General features: G+C 41.5%; 1 protein-coding gene across 1 annotated transcript in view; it reads right to left on the bottom strand.

The window, feature by feature from the left end:
- JARID2 (jumonji and AT-rich interaction domain containing 2) overlaps nt 1-21846 on the bottom strand; it is a 213626-nt gene that overhangs the window by 107271 nt on the left and 84509 nt on the right. Inside the window, exon 2 of the mRNA XM_010402890.4 lies at nt 14313-14448. Coding sequence (XP_010401192.2) covers nt 14313-14448 — 136 coding nt within the window. The remainder of the gene's footprint in view (nt 1-14312; nt 14449-21846) is intronic.

Below are 21846 nucleotides of genomic sequence, written 5' to 3'. Positions count from 1 at the left end.
TACCAAAGAGACTGTGAGTATACTGAAGTTCACCACCGTATCACTACAATCAAAAAAACCCGCTGATCTAGGGCCAAAAGTATATTATTGATAGTCAAAACACTGCCTAACTCTATTTCCACATGATGTGACAATACTGGAGGAGGAAAAAATGTAAGGCAAATGGAATCCCTCTGTACATTCACAGTACCCCGAGAATAAAAAGCTAGAGAGACATACTAAACTGAAACAGTTCAAACAAAGTCTTCCTGGAGTTACAACATTCCCACCCTACAACGTTTCTCAAGCTGCAAGGACTATTAAATAGTATTAATGTTTAGCATGCATTTAGCACTTCATGTGTTTAGAGTGATAACAGGCACACACACACACCAGCCCCCCCCAAAAAAAACAAGAAAAACCCCACTGAACAAAAGGCAGAAGAATTCTCCCTGTTCCCACATGGGGCAAGGCTATAGTGACATTCATCCTGCAGTTGGAGATGCCAGGACATAATCAATCCCATGTGCTGGGATGAAGCAGAGAAGATGGTATCAAGCACACTGTGAGTATGGGAAATACCCTTTCAATAGGGGAAGTCAGACCAATCTAATGGGAAAGCAGCACTGACAGCCTTTGCTTCTGTGCACACCCAGGCCATCCAGGTTAAAGTCTAACTCCCATGCAGAACTGTTTATCAGTAACACCAAACAGCTACACAGTAAGGGCGAGAACCAATGTGAACAAACCCAGCATTTTAAACATACCATCCCCCCCACAAAACAAGCAAACATAAAAAACATCCCATTTAATCATAAAAAGAAAATGTATGACTAGATGCAAATGAAGAGCAGGATGCAAGAAGGAATGAAAGCCCAAATTTTTTTTTCCTACTGCCATGTAAATTCAGGAAAGGCTTTGGCAGAAGCAAGATTGATATAAGTGGACCATAAAAGAATAGGCTGGGCTTCTTACATTTAGTTTCTTTCTGAACCTAAAATCTGCCTCAGAGATACTATGGAAAACACTTTCAAGTCTTTTTAATAAAAAAAATCATTGGGGACATGAAGGCCTCATTGTTTTCCCCAAACTTTATATGTCAACACATACAAACGCATTAAAAAAAACCCTTACCTGCCTTCTGAGACATTAAATCCACACAATGTTTCTTGGAAAGGGTAAAAAGAAAATGTAGGTCAAGATGTTGAGATAGGGATTGCTTCTGAAAGATGAAAGCATAAGAGGACTAAGCTTTCATTCCTTATGTTTCTTTGAGATTTCAAACAGAGTGTTATTTGATAATGGTTCCTTTCAGAAAATTGAAATTTAATATAGCTAATTATAAGTTAGAGAATTAATGTACAGTCAGTACTCCAACAGAGCTGGTATACCATGCTGATGCTTTTTACCAGCATGTCCCCCGTGCTTATTATAGATCTTTTCTCCAAATACTAAGGCCAATCTGTTCTCACATTAGGCTGGATGGCCCAGGAGTCAGGGTGGGGGAAAGGAAAAAAAGATATCTCCATGGCTGTAACACCAAGCCTGCAGCAAGCAGCCTGGAGTTGCCGGCACAGCTCGGCACTGCGTGGCACTGGAACAGACCCTCACACTTCAAAGGGAGCCCAGATAATAAGAGGACAAAGACAGAATAAAAAACACAAGCAGCTCTAGAGGAAAAGTACACTGAGGAAACAGCAAAATACCTTTTCCTCCTTCCAGTTAAAAGGGAGGAAAAAGGTTGTCAACAAAAGATGAAGAGCTCAGATAAACAGAGAGGGAGGAGTCCTAATTGTCCAGTATTAGCACAGAAGTATCTGAAAATATTTGTCCTATGAGCAATCATAACCTAAAAATCCTGACTTACATTTCACAGAGAGCAAAGGGGTATAAATAGCAACATCTCTCACAACAGGCACCGGCAGCAGACGCTGCTAGATTTGGACCAGGAACAGTTTCTCTGCAATTCTGATGGTAGCCATGCATCAGTGTTTCAGGGACCTATGCAGGTTTGGGACGCTCTGTTTCTAGAGACGGCACAAATGTGTTCAGCAACATCTGCTGCACATAGCTGCTTAGTAAGTACAGCAAAACTGCAGCTTGTGTAGACTTAAACATAGATTGTACTAAGGTGAATTTTGAGAGGGAGAACTTACGTTGTGGGAATCTCTTGCATTCCATAAGGTTCCAGCAGCTTTCCCTTTGTTCTTCACTGTCATTTCTGACTACGTATTTCTTTAAGTTCTCAGATGAGCTCTGTGTTGAGGTGTCAATCAGAAGGGCCATACCCCCGTTTTTCCTCAAAACAGTACCTACGGTCAGTTGAGCTGCAAGCTTTGGGGTGGGGGGGCAGAGGGAAACGTGCATTCTTTTGAACAAGCAGAAGTTTCTTACACCTTAGCAAATTAATTCCTCTGATGTCATATTTTCATTTGGCATGTCCCCACCTGGTTTTAGAGCACGACCTATGTAAGTAGTGCTAGCCTCCAAAATACTCTTCTGCTCTTAAAAAGCCATGTCAGGACAAAATCTGCCCCTACAGAGGGCACCTTCCCCCTCCTCATACCACAAGGATTGCCCAAATCCCACTGAAATTGACGCTACCACCTCTTCCCAAACCTTGGGGCTGAGAACTTCAAGCTGCAGAATAGCATTCAACTTTAGAGCACACAGATACACCAACCAAAAGCTCGGTGAGATCCCTCCTTAGCACTTTAGGAAACTGAAGACTTCTCGTGACAAAAGGACACCAAACCAGTACTTTTCCATTGCTTTCAGCCTGAGCAAAGGGGAACAGACAGCATGGAAAACTCCATCTCCTTCAGTCTACTCTCGTTCCTGCTGCCTGAAGAACTGTCTAGTCAACAAAGGTCAGGAGGGAGAGCAGCCACGAAACAAAAACTGAAAGTTATTTTCCTAAAACCTTGGTAAAATTTCTGACCCCTTTGTCTGTACTGGCAGAATCTCCCCTGGAAGTAGGAAAGCACAGACTGAAGAGCAGACTCTTCTTCTCACAAGAGTCTGTCCCCTTCTAAGTTTCCCTGCAAATCTAGTTTTCACGAGACTAATCCCACTGAGACCAAAATTATTTGAGAGGCTTTAAAAAGAAAATTACTGAGCAGTTATAATTTTGATCCAGCCAGATGGCAATCCAGCACCATCTCGATATCCAGCTATGCCAGAGAAACTAAAAGACTGCAAAATTTTCCCCATAAACCCCAATATTCAAGTTTGCATAAAGTATTTTAAACTCGTTTTTCCAATCAGTCAACTATTTCTAAAAAGTCTGCTTTCCAGGCTGTTAACAGCAGAAGCCTAGATCCACAACATAAAGAAAGGTCATTTTCTGTGCTAAGCAATGCCTTAACTAACGGCCCATTTATTCTACTTTATAAGCAGAGTACTTGTATATAACCCTGTGTAATGCTGTGGATGTTAATCAACCTTCATGACTTTGCATGCCAGGTTTATTGGAGCGCCTGCCATGCTGGCATAAAGGGGACTTTGTACCAAACAGTCTTCCTCCAGCCTAGCAGAGATCAGCATCAACTTGCAGCTCAAAAACCTCTTTTTCACAAAGAGCATTTACTCTTTAATTCTGGTCTCTTGTTAGTGAGACTTTAAATATTCAAGGACAGCGCCATACTGTGCTGAGGTAATCTATGAAAGAGTGCATTTAAATCTACAATTGCAAATGGGCTGTGTTTATCTACTTAGATAAGACAGCCTTGTTCATTTCAATTAGAGACGGCCAGTTCCAGGCAAACATAAACTGGCATTTGAAGTTCATCCCTACAGGACAATGAGATGAGGTAAAGCTTCTGGGACAGGTTTCCATCTAAATAAAACCTGACAACTAGTCCCTAACCACAGACCTCATTGTTGCACAAAAGGCCATCTTCAATTGATTTTGGGGAGGGGGAGAAGAGAAGCAAAAACCTATGTTTCAAGAAGATTTGGAATTCAAGCCACATTCCTGTAACTTCTATCCCTTATTCATGACTTCCACCTGAAGGTAATTGCTGCTGACCTCCCGAGATGCAAAGAGGCAGAACAAGTACTCTAAAAAGCACCAGATTTTATTATCTTGGCAAAACAAAGTTATTTGCTTACTGCCCTGTCAAGTAGATTGTCACAATAAAGAGAACAGTTGGGTGTCTTCTTCTTGGAAGAGAAACAGCATGTTTCTAGACAGATACACTACAGGAACCAAGAGGAGGGAAGGGAAATTAAGTCCTGCATGCAGACTCTGTAACAGGAATATGCCTCTCCCCAGCCCCAGCCAACTCGGGTACCATGCCTCAGAGGTTTGTGGCTCCATGCAATCTTAACACTTCCTTCTGGCATATGGAGCCAGAGACTGAGAGAGAGCCTGAGGCTCTGAAACAAGATCTCAACATCCCAGCAAGGGAGCAGGGGTCAGGAAAAAATAAAAGGGGATGAAATTCCTCTTCAGCCCTATCCATCCAATACACCTGTATGTGCATGTGCCAGTACAACCTAGATGCCTATTCTCCATGAGAAAATATAGATATGTGAAAGGACATATTTCTATCGTTGCACCCTATTGCTAACATTGTGACAGCATTTCCACCACGAACAGAAAGAAACTTCCCACGTTGTGAAGAAAGGAAAAAAAACTGTAGTCTCTCTGTGCCATTTTCATAACTTTTAAGCATCTTTCAATCCATCCACATACACAGGAGACGTAACATAAAAACACTGGGGTGCTCACAGAGCATCTTTAGAAACAGTTGGCCATGAAATGCTTTCACCTTTCACAGTACCAGAGACAACAACCACTGTCTGAGGGAGGTATTTTACGGAGAACTGCTTTTGAGACAACCTGGCCAGAAGAGAGCACAAGATGCGATTTAGCTCTAACATGTCTGTTTACACACATGCACACACACACAAAGACTAAGAAGAGGCTGAACTGAAATATTTTTAAGGTCAACCACCACTGAAGCTAAGTGGGGGATGAGAGAAGGAGGAGAAAAATGCAATTAAATGCTGGTGCGGTCTTCAGGCATTACTCAGAATGGCTGGCTGAGGCTGCCAAACCTTTAGCAGGAAAAGTGGCTTATCTCCTGGCTTCCCAAATTGCACCAGAGGTCAGCTGATGAGGTTTCAGGAGTTTGCCAGCTCCATCCCTCTGTGGGATCTTTGGCAGATTGCTCCAGCTGGGCTCCTTCCAGCTCTTCCCTTTTTTCCATTTTAGTGTATAGCTTGAATAAAGAAAACAAGATGAAGGCTTTCAAAGATAACACAGTCTTTTACAAACAGATGGAGAACAAAGCACAGGAAATTCTGAGCAAAGTAAAAAATGAATGTTGTCTGTTCAGGGCTTATCTGGAATGAGTTAGCCTCTTAGTGGACAGATCTGAAACATCACACAGTCCTGACTGCGATTGCAATGCTCACTAACAGTCTTGTAAGGGGAGAAAACAGGATGGAGAAGGGTGGAAATTCAGCCGTCTTTAGCTGTCAGAGCTGGAAATTCCTTCAGATGTACCAGAAACAACACTTATGAATTAAGCTTCTCACTGTCATCCCTTGTTGCCCTAAGCCCAAGGCTTCTGCATCTATACCTTTGACTTGACCAACAACCCCCTCCACTATTAAATTCATTTAAATTGGGAAACAAAGGGCATCTGAGGCAGGTTATTGAAAACATGACAACTAATTCTGAATACAACATCACCTTAACCACTTGTAAAAAATCTGTGCTAGTCAGACACACATACACACACAAAGATTTAAAAATGCAGGCACATTTATTACTATGGAAAGCAATCTGCTATGACTTAACTGTATACATACGAGGCTATATTTATTTTTTGGAAGACATTCACCCACAAGCTCTGGAACATATCTGCTATGTGATGAACCTCTCATCATCATCAGTTACTTAAAGAGAGCAGTTATTCCAGAATGGTTTCTTGCAGATTTTAAATCAAAAAGATCCAAATGAAACCAAACCAAAATGTGGAGGCATGCGCTCAGAGCACAGACCAATTCTCCCAGGCTGTTATAAGCTGTGAAATGAATGTGACTAATTCCTGAAGACTTTCATTGCTCTAAAAAGGTGACTGATTTTCTTGCTTTTCACACCAGAAATTCTACACTCAGATGTGGACCAATGACACCTAAAATAACATTATACCAATCTACTGGTGCTTTCAGTTTACTCCACATCACTACAAAGATCCCCAAACCTATTTTGATTGGCATCCCATATTCTTAACAAGTCAAGGCCTCTGAACACAGGTAACGCAGGGGGTTTAAGGTGAAGAGTATGGTACATTGGCAGCTGTGTCAGGCAACTTGCTGAAGTGGCTACTGTGCCCATCAGCAGTTATAGAATCTCTGCTTTTTCTTCTAAAACCACTTTACTGTCAGGGTTGATACAATAAGGCTTACAGCACACATGACACCTGCTCTAATTAAACACAGCCTAATGGCCTTAGAAATGTCCTGCTGGAGCATATAGTTCTCAAACTCTTTCAAACAGAAAGTCATTTCTAAAATGCCCCCACATCAAATAAAAACTACCGTGGAGGTTCTAGGACACAAGACAGCCCCTTGAAGGCTGAAAACATATTCTCTCTAATACTCTGAAAGCACTCCACAAATACAGTCTTGCACTAAAAGCTGAAAGCTGTAGTGTAAAAATAATTAGCAAAGGCCTTATTCAAAGCCAAGCAGAGACAGTTTCAGAAAATACAGTTCCCTAGGACTAACTACAGTGAAGTGCATTACACAGTCTGTCCGTACGACTGAAACATCTCTGCACTTACTTGTAATACTCATTTTATTTCCCATTACATTCCTATTTTCTTAATAAAATAGAGTATGCTATTTTAATGACTGATTTAGTGGCACTGATTTACTCTCATTTCTAAAATAAGCAAACTAGAATTGACAAAAGGTACAATTTTTGACAGAGCTGGCAATCCTGTAAGGTAAAACCACCACCACTCTTTTGGTTGTACATGCCAGCCGAAAAGATGCCATGGTGCAAATTTAGGCTGGAGATATTATGGTCGATAAAAGAGAGAATGAGACAGTTTGCCTGTCTACACTCAAGGGTGCTCTCCAGACTGTTGATACAGAAAACAAACCCAAGGCAGCAGCTATACAGAATTACCGTGAGTCAAGGAAAACAAAATCGTTTTCTCTGTTGGTGTTAAGGCCAAGCTTTGAATTACGGACAGTCAATGTAACAAATTTCACCACTATGTAGGTCATGGGTTTGGGGTTTTTTTTTGTTTTGAGTGGGGCTTTTCTGGTGTGTTTTTTTGTGAGGTCTTAGTGGTGTTGGAGGTGGTTGATAGAATCATAGAGTATCCTGAGTTGAAAGGGACCCACACAAGGATCATCGAGTTCAACTCTCAGCCCTGCACAGCACCATCCCCAGGAGTCACACCATGCCTGGGAGCATTGTCCAAACACTTCTCAAACTCTGTCAGGCTTGGTGCTGTGACCACTTCCCTGGGCAGCCTGTTCCAATGCCCAACCATCCTCTGGGTCAAAAATGTTTTTCAAATACTCAGCCTAAACCTTCTCTGACACATCTTCAGGCCATTCCCTTGAATTCTGTCACCGGGCACCACAGTGAAGAGCTCAGTGCCGGCTCCTGCTCTTCCCTTCATGAGGAAGCTGTAACTGCGATGAGGTCTCCCCTCAGTCTTCTCCAGGCTGAACAGACCAAGTGACCTCAGCAGCTCCTCTAATGGCTTCCCTTCAAGGCCCTTCACCATCTTTATAGCCTTCCTTTGGACTCTCTCTAACAACTTTATGTATTTTCTATATTGTAGTGTCCAAAGCTGCACACAGGACTCGAGGTGAGGCTGCAGCAGCGCAGAGTAGAGTGCGGCAATCACTTCCCTAGACCAGCGGGCAATGGGTTGATTTTTGGTTTGTTTGTTTGTAAGAGAAACATAAACCTAACACCTACACTTGTGAAGCACTTTTCAATGAACTTTTAAGCTGCATCTTTTTTTGCTCATATTCCTGGCAACTGTTGTCCCTTCTAGCATCTGAGGTTGTGGTTAGACAAGATGACTGTGCCAGTCCTAAGGCTGTGGTAAAACAAGATGAATGTGCCAAGTCAAGCAGCTTGCTACTATCAAAAAGGATGAAGAGTGTGGTATCTTCCTCCTCCCGCTTTCAGTCAAGGTACTCTGGTCCCACATTTCCACCAAATGAGCACATGGTGCTCACTTGACCTCTTAATGGACATGTGTAGTTCATTAAACTAGAAAAAAATTACTTATTTTTTTAAGTTTTTTTTTTTCTGGGCCAGTTTTCTGCCATGCTAGTTTTCTGAACCGGATGTACTGCATGGGCGGAAAAATGGCAGAGCCGGCACAAGGTGGAAGGAGGGGGACCAGACCCATCAGCTACTGCTGAACTCTTTCCCACCTTTCCTCACCTTATTTATTTTAGGTCTACAGTAACTCAGTCTGCTACAGATTATGCACACGCCTCTGCGGACTCTTCATTGCCATTTTCATTTTCTATTACGATTAGCAATATGCAAGGAGGCAAGATTATTTTTAGAATTTGTTTGCCTAGAAATGCACTCAAGAGCAACAGAAACTCTTTTTAGATGGTCATGAAATAAGTTTTAAGAAAATTAATTAAATAATTTCTCTGTTTCACAGGCTAAAGAAATATCCATCCCTGTTATGTTTGAGAGGAAAAGGAATATGGGTGTCCTGTGAAAGAAAATTTTCTATTAGTCTTGCCAACAGTGAAATTATATTAAGACAGAAGCACAATTTGGATGGACATAATCAAATTCAGTAGACATCACTGAGGGCATAATTTGGCCTGCAAATTTTTTTATAAATGGTGATGATTGAAAAGGCAAAGAAGAACCTGTGTCAGCCAATGAACAAGCAAGTCCCTGGCAGGTTCAAAATTAATTCTGTTCTAGAAAACAAAGAAAGGAAAATAGATCTGTAAATTTTCAATGAAGCTCAACTCAAACATCCTATTACTTATTTGTTAATCTTTAAATTCACTTGACAGCAAGCACCGAAGTAAAAGTGATGTTGAGTGCCATGACAAATTTGCTCAAATGCTTATTTTCTGAACCTTTTAGTTGAAAACATCTATATTTAATCACAGTTTAAAACTAGCCAAAAAGGCTGTTTACTCTGAATGTAAAGGGAAAATACTGCAAAGCTGAAAGAGGTATTTCTGTTTCTGTAAATACGTTTTTTTAAATCCACTTACAGACAAGGGTCCTTGGCACAGTTACAATCTTCTACTAAAGCTTAGGAGACAGACAGACATTACCCACTGTCAACAAACACAATCTCACATCACTGATGGAGTGAAAAGCTCCCTAGACAAACGTTAGCATAAAACCTTCTTGCAGTACTTAATTGCAGCGTTCAGAAATAAGAGAGATGAAGTTATCAGTATATCTGAACCATCACAGTGAATGAAGAGGGCTGCTTTCTTGTTCAAAATTGAAGGTTGAGTAGTGACCCAACCAGGGAAGGAGGCCCACACCGCTCTGGGTACTCAGAGGTGCAGCTGAAACAACAGCACTTCCTCAAGGGCTGCTGTGTTTTCATCTGCACGAGTGAGAGGAGAAGAGACGTAGTCCAAGGGAAGACATGGTTCCCAGCTGGCAGCTGCTGCCGTCCCCTTATTTAGCTTTTGGCAGATAATACATGGCACTGAGCTGAAGCACCCGGCTTAGCAGTGTTTAAGCATTTCTACCACATCTGTTGTAATTTTCATGCCACGCCTGGAGTACCATCTACATGGCCAGGGAAAAGATGTTTCACCAACAAGCTGAAGTCAGATGAAGACAGTCCCATGCCACCCAATCACTGGGCACCTTCCTTTCAACATGGCTCACTGGGGAGCATGGACAGAAACCCCCATGCAGGAGCAGCGAACATTTGAAAACGCATGCATCAATGACAAAAAGAGCTATTTTCAGATTGCACTGCTGCCTGCCCCAGCTGGCTTGAACAGCCAGTGTGGAAGCCAAGGGATGGGCAGACCCAGGAATCAGAGGCTGGTGCTGCCATTGGGTCTGGAAGCACAGTCCCACCAAGAACTGTCTCAGAGGCTCCTGCCTGTCAGTGTGGAGACATATAATTTGTGGAAAAAAACAACTCCCCAACAAAAGTCACATGAACTTTTGTGTGGGAATGACTGAGGGCAGAAGCAGACCAGCACGAAGTGGTGGAGTCCCCATCCCTGGAGGCGTTCAAGAAACAACTGGACATAGTGCTATGGTCAAGTTAACAAGGTAGTGATCAGACAAAGGCTGGAAGTCTTTTCCAACCAAAATGATTCTGTGATTCTGTGACAGGAGAAAGGGGCACCGGAGACTTTATGGTCCAACCACCACCTCCATCCAGGTGCTGACATGGCTCCCACTCCTTTAAAGAACATACATAAAATAAATAATTTCCTTTAACAACCTTAAATGTAAGGTGAAATCTCTCAGAATAGCAAAATTACATTTTTTTACTCATCTCTTTACTTCCTTAATGAACAAGACTTCAACTTCTGCCTTAAACCAAAGCATACCCTCACATACATTCGATTTCCTAAACAGATTATGGCTGCTGTGAGCTTAACCTAGATGACATGTTTGGAAACCGCCATGACACCTTTCTAGGACAAAGTATAGCTGGTGAAAACAAACTATGTGCTTGAATAATTCTAACGTCTGGTTTGTCATCTCTGTAGATTAACTAACCATCTTAAACAAATAAGGAAACTTTGTCACTTTTTCCATTCAAGAAACACACTTCCGCATCACAAATTTCTTTATTGCAAGTTTTGAAAAACAGAACTTAAAATCTTAGGTCATAAAAGTTTGCTTTATAATATCATCTTTTGAGGGTACTGGGTTTACTCTCATCAACAGAATGCAAGCCATTATTACATCTTTCATTGCCTTTTTTATAGCCTTATCTCACATTCTAAGCTACACGAGAAGAAAACAATTTCCCAAAGGATTTAGTTCTCCTTTTAGATGAGGATCTCTGAAAATTGGTATCACTATTCCAAACACCAATCGCTATTCTTAAAATCCTAACGCAAATGACAGGTAGCACTACTCAAAATCACTCAAGAGGTCCCTCTGGGTTTTTCCAGCGCACAACCGTGTTTCCATAATCAGAGTTCCAGTATCCCTTTTAGGGCTGCAGAGAGTTTCTTGACAACCAGCACAAGCACCTCCTTCAAATTTTATATTCCCAAGTGCTGAAGACGAACATGCAGGAAACAAAGGCATACTGTAAGGTGTCATTCTATAATCTGAAAATATCCACAGTCAACATAAACACGCATGCAATATAACCATTGATACAACAACCAAAATATACCCACTCACCTTTCTCTTTCATCGGAACCACTTAAGTAACAGGGTTTCAGACACAAACTGAAAATGGCAGGATTATTTTCAGGATAACAAGTACATTTAATAGTGAGACAGAGACAGCTAAGGTATTATAATACATAAAATTGCCCAAAGTAATTTTAATTTTTATTTATTTAAAATTCTATTTTTATTATTCAGAGAGGCACAGAGTTAATTGTCTCTGCGCCACCACCAGCACATCAGAGCTTGCAGAAACTTTAATACAGAAAAGACTCCTGTTAATGGGTTCATCTTCCACATTTAAAATTAATTTGCTTTTCACACAATCAATCGAAGAGGCACCAGTATTCCAGCTACTAAATCATTAATGATACTACTAAGACCAGATGAAATACCACTGACAATCATTTTCACACAAGTTTAGCTGCACAAACACTGGCAAAGGAACTTTTGCAGCATGTTTATCAAACTTCAGCCGCTCCAAATTCATAAAAACTTCTTAAAGACACAAGTTGCAAGGGGCTGGTGTACCTTTTACCTTCCTCTATTGCTACAAGTAAATGCTTTCTACTAAAACAAATACAGATTGCAAGTCTATGAATAAATAAATTTAAGGAACGACAGTTATAAAACCAGACCAGAGAAAGTCTCTCAGCATTACAGAGGGTGGCACCAAGATTGAATCCTGCTACCCAGTTGCTTGCAGTCCCCTCAGGCATCAGAAGCATACAAGACCAATCCATACTCCTGCACAGAGCAGGGAGTTTAGAGAGCCTGATTCCCTCTCTCACCCTTCCTTTCCACTTTTGAAAATGCTTACATTTGCCAAGTACTGAAAGGTGACCTGTTTGATTTTCAACATTACATAAATAAATTAATAAAAAATGGGTGACTCACATAAAACTATATTTAACCGAATGCTACCCCCTTTGGAGTAACATGCAAGAAACAATGGATACGGCCTGAAAGTTGAATGAAGGACACATACAAGGAAACATTTTTTATTCCCAACAGTATGAAATCTGGGATCTAAGACTCATCCTTAAAATACTACACATTTCCCTGAATTCAAAATAGCTCAGTAATTTCTCAGGATGACCTGCTTTTTTCTCAGTCCATAGAGACTCACAGATTTGAAAATACATGGCTACATTTTTTTTTTTAAATGTAATGAACAAATTGCATGTTTAAATTGATTTTCTTGATGTCACTGCACAATATCAATCCTCTTCCCTTTTGCTCCTTTTTCTCTCAATGCTCATTTGAAACATTCTTCCAGATATCAAAGGCTAAAAAAAAAAATGCTTTTCGACAGAGATGTTGAAACAGAGCAGTGCCAAGACAGCACTTTTTAAAAATCATTTAGGAAACAGAAAGAGCAACATGGAATATCATTCTGGCTCAAATAAAAAAACCCAACCCCCAAATAACTGGTCATCTACTTCTCTGAAGGAGAAAAGCTCTGAAGATGTGAGCTCTGCTGCTGCCAGGGGAAGCCGGTGGCATACTCCACGTCTGGTATCTGCATTGACACAGCATTTCCAGCCAACTTACTTTTTATCTAAGATGCCTTTGGAGAAACTAGACACCATGAAAACCTCAGTCATCCCGTAACCTGGCACATCATCAAAGCCTCCTAACACACAATTACTGTGCTTCATGCCTTTAGATTTTTTCCTTTGACTAAACAAAACACCCACAATGGAATAAGAAACTTTCCAAGAGAAATTGTGTTTGACAGAAGATCAATGATGCAGAGGTGTTGGAGGGAAAAAAGCCAACTCTGTTTTGTGTACACCTCCAAGCTCAAAAATGGCTTGCTCTTAAAGCTAGATGCCCCTTCCCATCAGATTAGTATTTGATATTATTACTGAACTCCAAAGTCTGAGGTCTTCTTTAATACATTAAGGAGTTTGCAATTTCTTATGCAATACAGTGACTTTATCATGCTGCCTGTAGTTATCCAGCCATTCCTCTAGTTTTCTGCCTTGTCGGCAATAACACTCAGTGGAATCTGACTCACCATGTCAACAACACAAGCTACATATAAATATGAATAACCTACCAAGCAAGCACCCAGCTGCTGCTTTAATGCATTAGCACATGTATAGTTATGCACATGCCTAAAAGGAACTGCCATAAACCTCCATAAAGAAACAAATAAGCTCTTGTGAGTGAAAACTGTAAGCCTGCCCAGAAATCCGAATCCTGCTAGTCATCACTTTCAAGGCTCAAGCCAGCATGACAAAGCCTTTTCAAGTAAGGGTCTAAGTGAATCTGAAAGAAACACACTTCATATTCACCTCTCAGGACACCACAGCTTTTTAAAGAAAGCTTTAAGGGAAGGGGAGGCAACAGATAATAACTGACTAGAGCATTAAAAAAATAAAATTCAATTCCTTTCAAGCTCCTGTCACCCAAGCTTGTCTGCATCTCCTTTTAATGCCTTTAAACAACTGCTCTGTGAACTACTAAACTAGGGGAGTCCAATGTCACAGTGCTTGTGTCTCCTCAGCCCTTTAACTCTGTATGTAGGTCCTATGCTCCTCCACCTATGGACTTGGATCACTCCAGAGACAGATGCTACTCAGTTTCTTGCATCTAAGTGACAGTATGTAAATTCTGCCCAAGGTAACTGAAGCCAATCACCTCTAAATGGTTACCTTCTCTGCTGACATACTCAGCACATCAGGAAGCAGACTGACTAGAAAGGCTCCTTTCCTCTGGATTGGCACCCTGTCCCTGTCCTCCCGCCTGGCACCTGCCCTCCACCCTGATCCCCACATAAGTCAGTTAGCCAGAAACCATGTAGACTGTTCAACCCAGGCATTTCAAGCACTCCAGAAACAAGTTCCTCTGTGCGGATCACAAGGGCACAGTGTATGCCAGATGGTGCACTAGTCTCCCTCCCTGCTACAGCATGGAAAAAGAACTGAGTCCTTCCAGCAGTACCACAGAGGTGTCTCACCGTTCACTGCCTTGAGGCTCCCGCTAATGCCATCGCTGTGCTGCCGCTTCTGTGCATTCTTGAACTCCTTCAGAGATAAATAAAGGACCTTCCGCACCACCCTCTCCTCTGACCAGGGAATCCCATCACTGTCATCCTAAAGGAGACGGAAACAGAAAGGAGACATTAGTTGCATGCACCTGAAACAAAACAAAAAACCAAACTAAACCAAACAAACCCCCAAAAGCCTAGGGCTACACAGATTATTTTTAATTCAGAAAAAAAAAAAAGTAAAACCGAAGAAAAATACTATGTAAGAAAATGTAACCTGATCAGCTCTAACAGAGAATAGAAACATAAGTATTATCATCAAATCAGAGCATTAGTCCCTCTAATCCTTTATTCTGCAAACAGCAGTCGGCATGTACCAGGTGTTAGGCAGGAGGTAAAACGTAATTGTTAAAATCCTTATAATGAATCCCACACAGAGAAATTTATCACAGCCAGGAAGTGTTCTCCCAGGTAATTAGGAGGAGGGGAAAAAAACCCCAACAAAACACTAAAACGAATGTTGCAGAAACTGAAGAGGCAAAGTTTGGTGAACCAACTTCTCTTGTTGCCATTTTGGCTTTCATTTGTGCCTCTTGGCTCAGGTTATTTTTCCTTCCGGTTTAGTGATTTGCATTTATTGCAGTGTTACAATGATGTTGTATATTGATAACAATGAAGTTATTCTGAATTTATCTCAGTATGAAGCCAAGTGGAATTTGGCTCATGGGGCATCTGTTTTCTACTTTCTTTATTTTTAGAAGAAAAATGCTATTTTGTCAAAAGGAATACTAGTCTATGTCAAATTTAGTACTAGCTTTAGTTAAAAAGATTAACTCCATGGAAAAGTATTTCCCTAAAGCCTTTAGCATTCAAATAAATTAAGTCAGCAAATTGATATAAAGACGTAAGTCAGATAGGTAAGTCATCATATTTTCATAAGCCCTATAATTGTCTTGGGGTCTTTGGAAATCACTATTTGAGCATTCTTGCCCTTGAATTCCTCAGGGGCTACATCATTGCCAAAGCAAAGGAATAACATTTCTAGGCAGATCTTAAGTGGTAAGTGTACCACAGCGTACTGTCACTGTCACCTTACACTGGAAACTCCACAAGCCCCATCAGCGATCCCCACCAGGAGGCAGGAGAGCTTAGACCATCCATGTGCCAAAGAAAGGACAGACAACGCCAACTTCCAAAAAAATAAGCATAGTTTAGGGTGACCAGCAATAACTTTTTCTTTGCTCCTCTAGTGGCATATTGGCATTCAGCTGCTAAATTGTGATCAAAATCATTTCCTTCCCTCACCCTGCCCCCAAAAAAATTCTATGACAAATTACTTGGCAGGGGTTAAAAAACAAAACAAAACAAAACATAAAAAACCCCAACAACAAAAAAAGCAACACAATGAGTGCAGTGAAAGCAGCCAGTATTTTGGCAGCAGGATGTGCATTTTGCACGAGGGACAAGCTACTACACTTTGAAGAAGGCTGAGCTATGCCCAGAGAGTTTTAGAGTACAGGCAGCTCTGGGCCAAGAAAGCAAACTTTGTAACCCAACACCCACAGCAACCAAAAAAAGACAAAAAAATCTCTCAGCAAGCATTTTAAAAGGACTAGTACATCCAGTTATTTTGTCAACAAAGGTTTACACAAACAACTCTGGCTTACCATTTTGCTGCCAACGCAGCTTCAGGCCTAACCAGAAGCAACACTAAACACGAGAGGGCTGCAGCTCTATTTTAACAAAGCCTGCCCAAGGACGCCTCCATTTACATTCCCACCACCAAGGGCCCAATGGGACATCATGCGTTTCTCTTTTCATGGGAACTACTTAATAAATCCTTAAGGGAGCCAGGCTCAGTTAGGAAACAGTCATAAGCACCTCCAGCCCCTGTCCATGTTACAGACACAGGCCTGTGGACAGCACTCACTCCCTTCACTGGCATTCATACTGGAAGTTGCACAAAAACACCCATCGGTTCCTGATCTCACTGGCCAATGTACCGTGATAAAAACACAAGAAAATTAAAATAATGTAAAGTAAAGTAAAGTAAAGTAAAGCAAAGTAAAGTAAAACCTGAAAGAAATTCAATCCACTCTGTCACACAATCTCATGGCAAGGAGCACATGGCAGCATTCACTGCTTCAACAGTGACAGGGTGAAACCTGCTGATAGGACTGGTCTTTAAATCAGTATGTGCTGACCCACAGGACCTGTGCTCTGACACCAGCTGGCTACAGCCCCTTCTGTGGAAGGGAAGGTGGTCACCACAGTCCCTCCTGTGGGAGGGAATGCACTCACCACCACACACTATCGGCCTCTGGTCTAGGCCACCCTCCAGTGAAGAGTCTGGAGTCACCTCCCCCTCCTCCCAGGCAATGTATCGGATGAAAAAAGATGTCGTGCAACCTGACACCTTATTTTCCTGCAGCCAAAGTGTCTCTCTAGTGCCAGCTGGAGGCCCTAGCAGGCCCAACATGCAGGACAAGGTCCCACCAGCCTGGGGACTGCCTGGGCATTAGTGCCACCAGCAAGAGATGGCTCCCAGAAGGTGGGAACAAAGATCTCAGCACTCCTTGAAGCAACTTCACATCACACTCATTTCCTGGAGCTGTAAAACTCCAGACGAACCATCTTGGTTTCATCCGCCCTGTGAAACGGCAGTGCTGCCTCCAGAAATGCACATGGAGAGTCTCTCCACAGCAGCCCAGTTGTGTCCAGGCTGCAGCCACTGTCCTGCCTGCACCGCTCTGCTGTGGGCTTCCCCTGCACACACCACCCAGCTTGAAAAAAGATCCTCAAGTTCTCCAACATCATGTCCTATCCAAGGCCAGCAAAATGAGGGGCTAAGCCACTGCCAACACCTGTATTCACATGGCTCCATACTGCAGGAACAATAAAAAGGTTTCACAATCACCAAGTGCATCTTCCCTGGAGCCTTTGGCACAAAAACAGCCACATGCTGGACAGCAGCTGACTCAGAGCCCAGCTGAGCCGCAGCTCCAGCTCCCGACACATTTAACCATAATTACATGGGTCAGATCACCTCTGCGTCATCACCCCAGTGGAGGGAGAGCTGCTGTGTGCTCATGTGCCCACTCTGCACTCACACCACCACCAACTGCAACAGTTATCTCACTTTAGCAAAACATACACACACCCAGAACCACTTAGAAATATGGTCAAGTGAAAGTCTTGAGGAATTTAATCTATGTAACTTCTCAACACCACCCCACCACCCCCCCCCCCGCCAACCCAAGCTCAAAGGGACTGACTCAACTGCTGCTTTTAAATATTTCCACAGGGAGTAGAGATTTTTTAATAGATGGCTCTCGAGGCTGGCAGAGAGAGGTATAATATCATCCAACAGCTGGAACTCGACTCAGAAAAATGTAAGACAGAATTAAAGAACAATTTCTGCAACTGTGCAAGTAATTAGCCATTGAAACGACTTACGGGGAACCAATGGATTGTCCATTATTGACTCAGACCCAAAAAAGGACTGAATAACATCTTAAACTGCAGGTTCATCACCACAAGCCCACAACCTTCACTGTGCAGGTTTGCTGAGATGATTTCTGCCTCCCAATATGACAATAAGATTATCTTATAAACTCAGAATAAAACTAACAGATGCAAACAACCAGGGAAACCCTGGGGCAGAATTAAGAAACGCAACTGCATAATTTCCTTTAAATTAAAAAAAAAAACAAAAAAAACAAAAAAACCCCAAAACAAAACAAAAAAAACCAACCAAAAAAAAAAAAAAAAACAAAACCCATGCCACCTTTTTTGTTATGCCATTTCAGGAAACAACACACTGTACATTTATGTCTGAACTTCAGCTACCAGGACAGTCAAGCAAGAGTTTGGCAAGTTCAGCCCAAGGGGACAGGGAAGAGGAGCACGACTTCCCTTTACCTACACAGTACATTCCTACTCAGGATGTTACCTCACACATTGAAGAACAACTTTCTGTTGCACTACATGGCTGAACAGACTACTACAACATACTGTTAATCTGGGAATATGTGTGTGTTGTGTGTGTGTGTGTATATATATATCTATATATCTACACACACACGTTTTGCTATATGAACATTAAATGTATATAATACACACTAAATGTATGTAATACACGAAATATAAAATATATCTCTATTAATGTGTGCACACCAACTAAAATACATATTAATGTTTTTAATCAACATATAGCAATAATGATATATATAATACATCGATATGTAACGTGTATATATTTGCAAAGAAATCAAAATGTGCACCAGCTGTAACTTCTTGCCATTCACCTACAACCTAGGTGCTTGTTCCCTGCAGTCCAGCTGCCTGGTTTGCCCATGTAGCCTGCACACAACCTTCCTATTGCCAAAGCTATACTCAAATCCTAATTTTAAAAAAGTAGAAGCGAGGGGCAGGCTTCACATCACCTCCTGAGCAGATGAAATGTCAGCCTGAAATCATGAGAGCTGCTGTGCTCCTTAGGCAGCAGCAGCAGAAGCATGACTCAAGCTTCTCCATTCACTGCAGATACAGCATTCTTTAGCCTGGCCCAGCCTTGCCTTAAGCAAACAGGAGTCATAGTTCACAGGGTAAAACAAAGCTGGAACAAGAGAGAATGCATGCAGCACTCCATACTATTTGCTTTAATTTCTATGTAAATACTTTTACAGCAGTGGTGGTTTTATTTGAAAAGTCAGGACTTTGTAAGGTACAAAGATACTTACAAGCATGTGTGTTATGACTCAGTGTGGCTGGCGTATTTCCAGCTCTCTCTTTGGGTCTTTCCCAAGCACGCATCTCCTGACCTCATTCTTCATGCCAGGTTGCAAAAACCAAAACAACAAAACACAAACTCCCTCTTTTTTCTTTTTCCAGCACTGCATCCAACACTTGGTTAAAATCACTGTGACACCCAATGCCCTAAATGAATATGCTTTCATGGTTCAACAGCCCCCAGAGAGTCTTTCCTGCAGATGTAAGAAGGTCATTTTGAAGCAATGGGAAAAACAAACCACAAGTTTCTACCCCTTCCTCAAGGATATTTTTGAAGGAGAACTATTTCAAAGGGTGGTTTTTACTGCGTTTATAGCAACATAAAAAAAGTATGTCTTTTACACGAAAAACAGACAACACATTTTCATAGATCATACGAATTACTTTTCAGATAAAGGACTGAGATGGAAATGTTTGTTTATTAGATTCAAGACTTGCAACAGATTTTTGCCTTTTGGCTGTATATTATCAATGGGAAACAGTTATACCTGTTTTTCTCTAAAAGTCAGACCAAAGAGGAATTGGTGGAAAACCCAGATTCACCTTCCAAGGCTGAGAGCGATCCTTCCGTGCAGTCTTGGGCGAGTTACCACTGCTAAGTGTGATTAGTACTTATTAGCAATTATCTTACTCATTTACAAAGCCTAATTTCTCAGTATCTGTATGGCACAGAGTGAACCTCACAAGAAAGTGCAAAGTCTTATTGCTGTATCAACACACGTACTTCCCCTGCTGCGTTAGCAGGTCTCCATCGTATTGCAAAGTTCCATCAACTTCCTCACCACCCCAAACACACGTTGCAGGGGAAAACCCCACTGTAGGCCTGTCGGTGTAACCTCCCTCTCTAAGTAACCTGCAGGACCCAGTGAGCTGATCCACAACCAGACAGCGGAAGCTCTTCTCGGCACAAACTTCTAGCAAAAGTTTAAACTTCCAGGGAAACAATTTCAAACCAGACTGTAATAAATTCAACTGAAGCTCCATAAATAAACATTTGTGGCTCCTTCTGGCAGTTATCATGCTGCTTGGACTTCTTACAGCCAAGCAGAGCATGGTGCAAACTAGTTATATATACCCACAGCAATATCCTTGTAGTCTTTCGCTTACTATCAAGGTCCTTCCACTCCCTTCTCCTCTCAGAATAAAGTTCGCACTTACTTAATATTTAACCTTTTAATCAAGTTTAACTATCCAGAGAGGATGTAGCAGTTTCTCATTTAAAACAAACTGCTTATATTCAGTGAGAAAAAACAAAACTTCATGAATGGCTTAAGTTGATGAAGATTGATACAGCTTGGAGACTTTATAGTAGAGTGACTCATGCCTTCTGGAAAATGTAATCTGTTCTGTCTAGTTTAGGAAAATAGGTCATGTTTTAAAAATGTGCTAACTAACATGAAGAAAGGGGAAATTTCCTTTATTAATGGCTCTGTTTTAGCATTTAAGCCTATCTGGTAATTAGAGCTGCTTTTTCCTCTCGTACTTCCAGAAAACTTCCCCAAAGAACTCACGTTACATTACAGCTCCCAACTTGAAGAACCAATGTTATCACGGCAAAGAATCAGTGGAAGAAAACAAAAATCTCTCTTCTTCCTGCTTTAGCACTTCTCCCACAGCTTTCATCCCCTGCAATCTCACTGCCTTCTGCTGCGCCAGGGACTGCATTTCCTCCTTTCAGATGAATTTTGAAGAGCAGCATGGGAGAGAAATGCTCTGGTTTTTGGGTCACTAAAGGCCTTGGGCACTTCTAAACCCAGTGAGCTTCAACCTGCTCTTGCAGAAATACATTATGGTAGAAGAGTTACGGTCAAAATCTCAAAATACAAGTCACTCCCAGAAGTGAGGAATAAAATATAGTTCCTAAATTTATCTTAGGCATAATAATGAAATTTTTAAAAACAGCCGGTTCATGTGTTGTTTCTTTTACATAAACTTAAGAGGCCTTGATGATGTTTCTGCACCTCTAGAAAACGATTACTCAATATGAAACTAGTGAAAGCCTACAAGCTGTCAACTGTTTCCCATATTGGTCCGCCAAGATAAATACTAAAAAAAAGAAAAAAAGGCTAAGCCCAAACAAATCCAGAGTAAAGACAGGTCTCAAGTTTTTTAATTTATCAACCTGCAGCACAACTTCAACTTGAACCATCTCACTTATAGCACTGACTCCACAGCTATGACTTTCTTAGGCCAGATTAGGAATCTAAACAACCATTTTGCACCCAGAGCATCTGAGCTATGGGATCTGACATGAACCAAGGGTGGTAGAGTGCTGGTAGAAAGAGGTATGGAGGTGTAAGGTGATTATTCAGACTGAGGGAGTGGTTTTCATAACCAGCTTAATTCACCTGGCACCATGTGGGATGCATCTGCTACAAAGCCAATGTCCATTTGACCAGCTTGATCAGAAGAGTCAAAATCTCATTCCAAGACAAGAGTTTTCATCCAGATCAGCTTCCTTATTCTTAAGTATATGACCAAAAGACAACTACTGCTGGGGCAGAGAAAAAAGTGGGGCTGTCCCTTTGCACACCAACTCATGCTAGGAGGGATGCAAGCCCACCACGGCACCAAAACATCACAGTCACGGTAAGAGGGCATCACAGATGTATTCAGGAAATTAATGCCACCTTGCTGTAATGTAACTAACTGTGAACCCCAAATATCTCACTGCATTCTGATGAACCTTACCTACTGCATTCTGAAATGAATT

This window comes from Corvus cornix, chromosome 2 (genome assembly GCF_000738735.6).
Source record: "Corvus cornix cornix isolate S_Up_H32 chromosome 2, ASM73873v5, whole genome shotgun sequence".
Classification (NCBI taxonomy): Eukaryota; Metazoa; Chordata; class Aves; order Passeriformes; family Corvidae; genus Corvus; species Corvus cornix.
The sequence above is the reverse complement of the archived record's forward strand: the minus strand, read 5'-3'. Positions and strand labels throughout refer to the sequence as shown.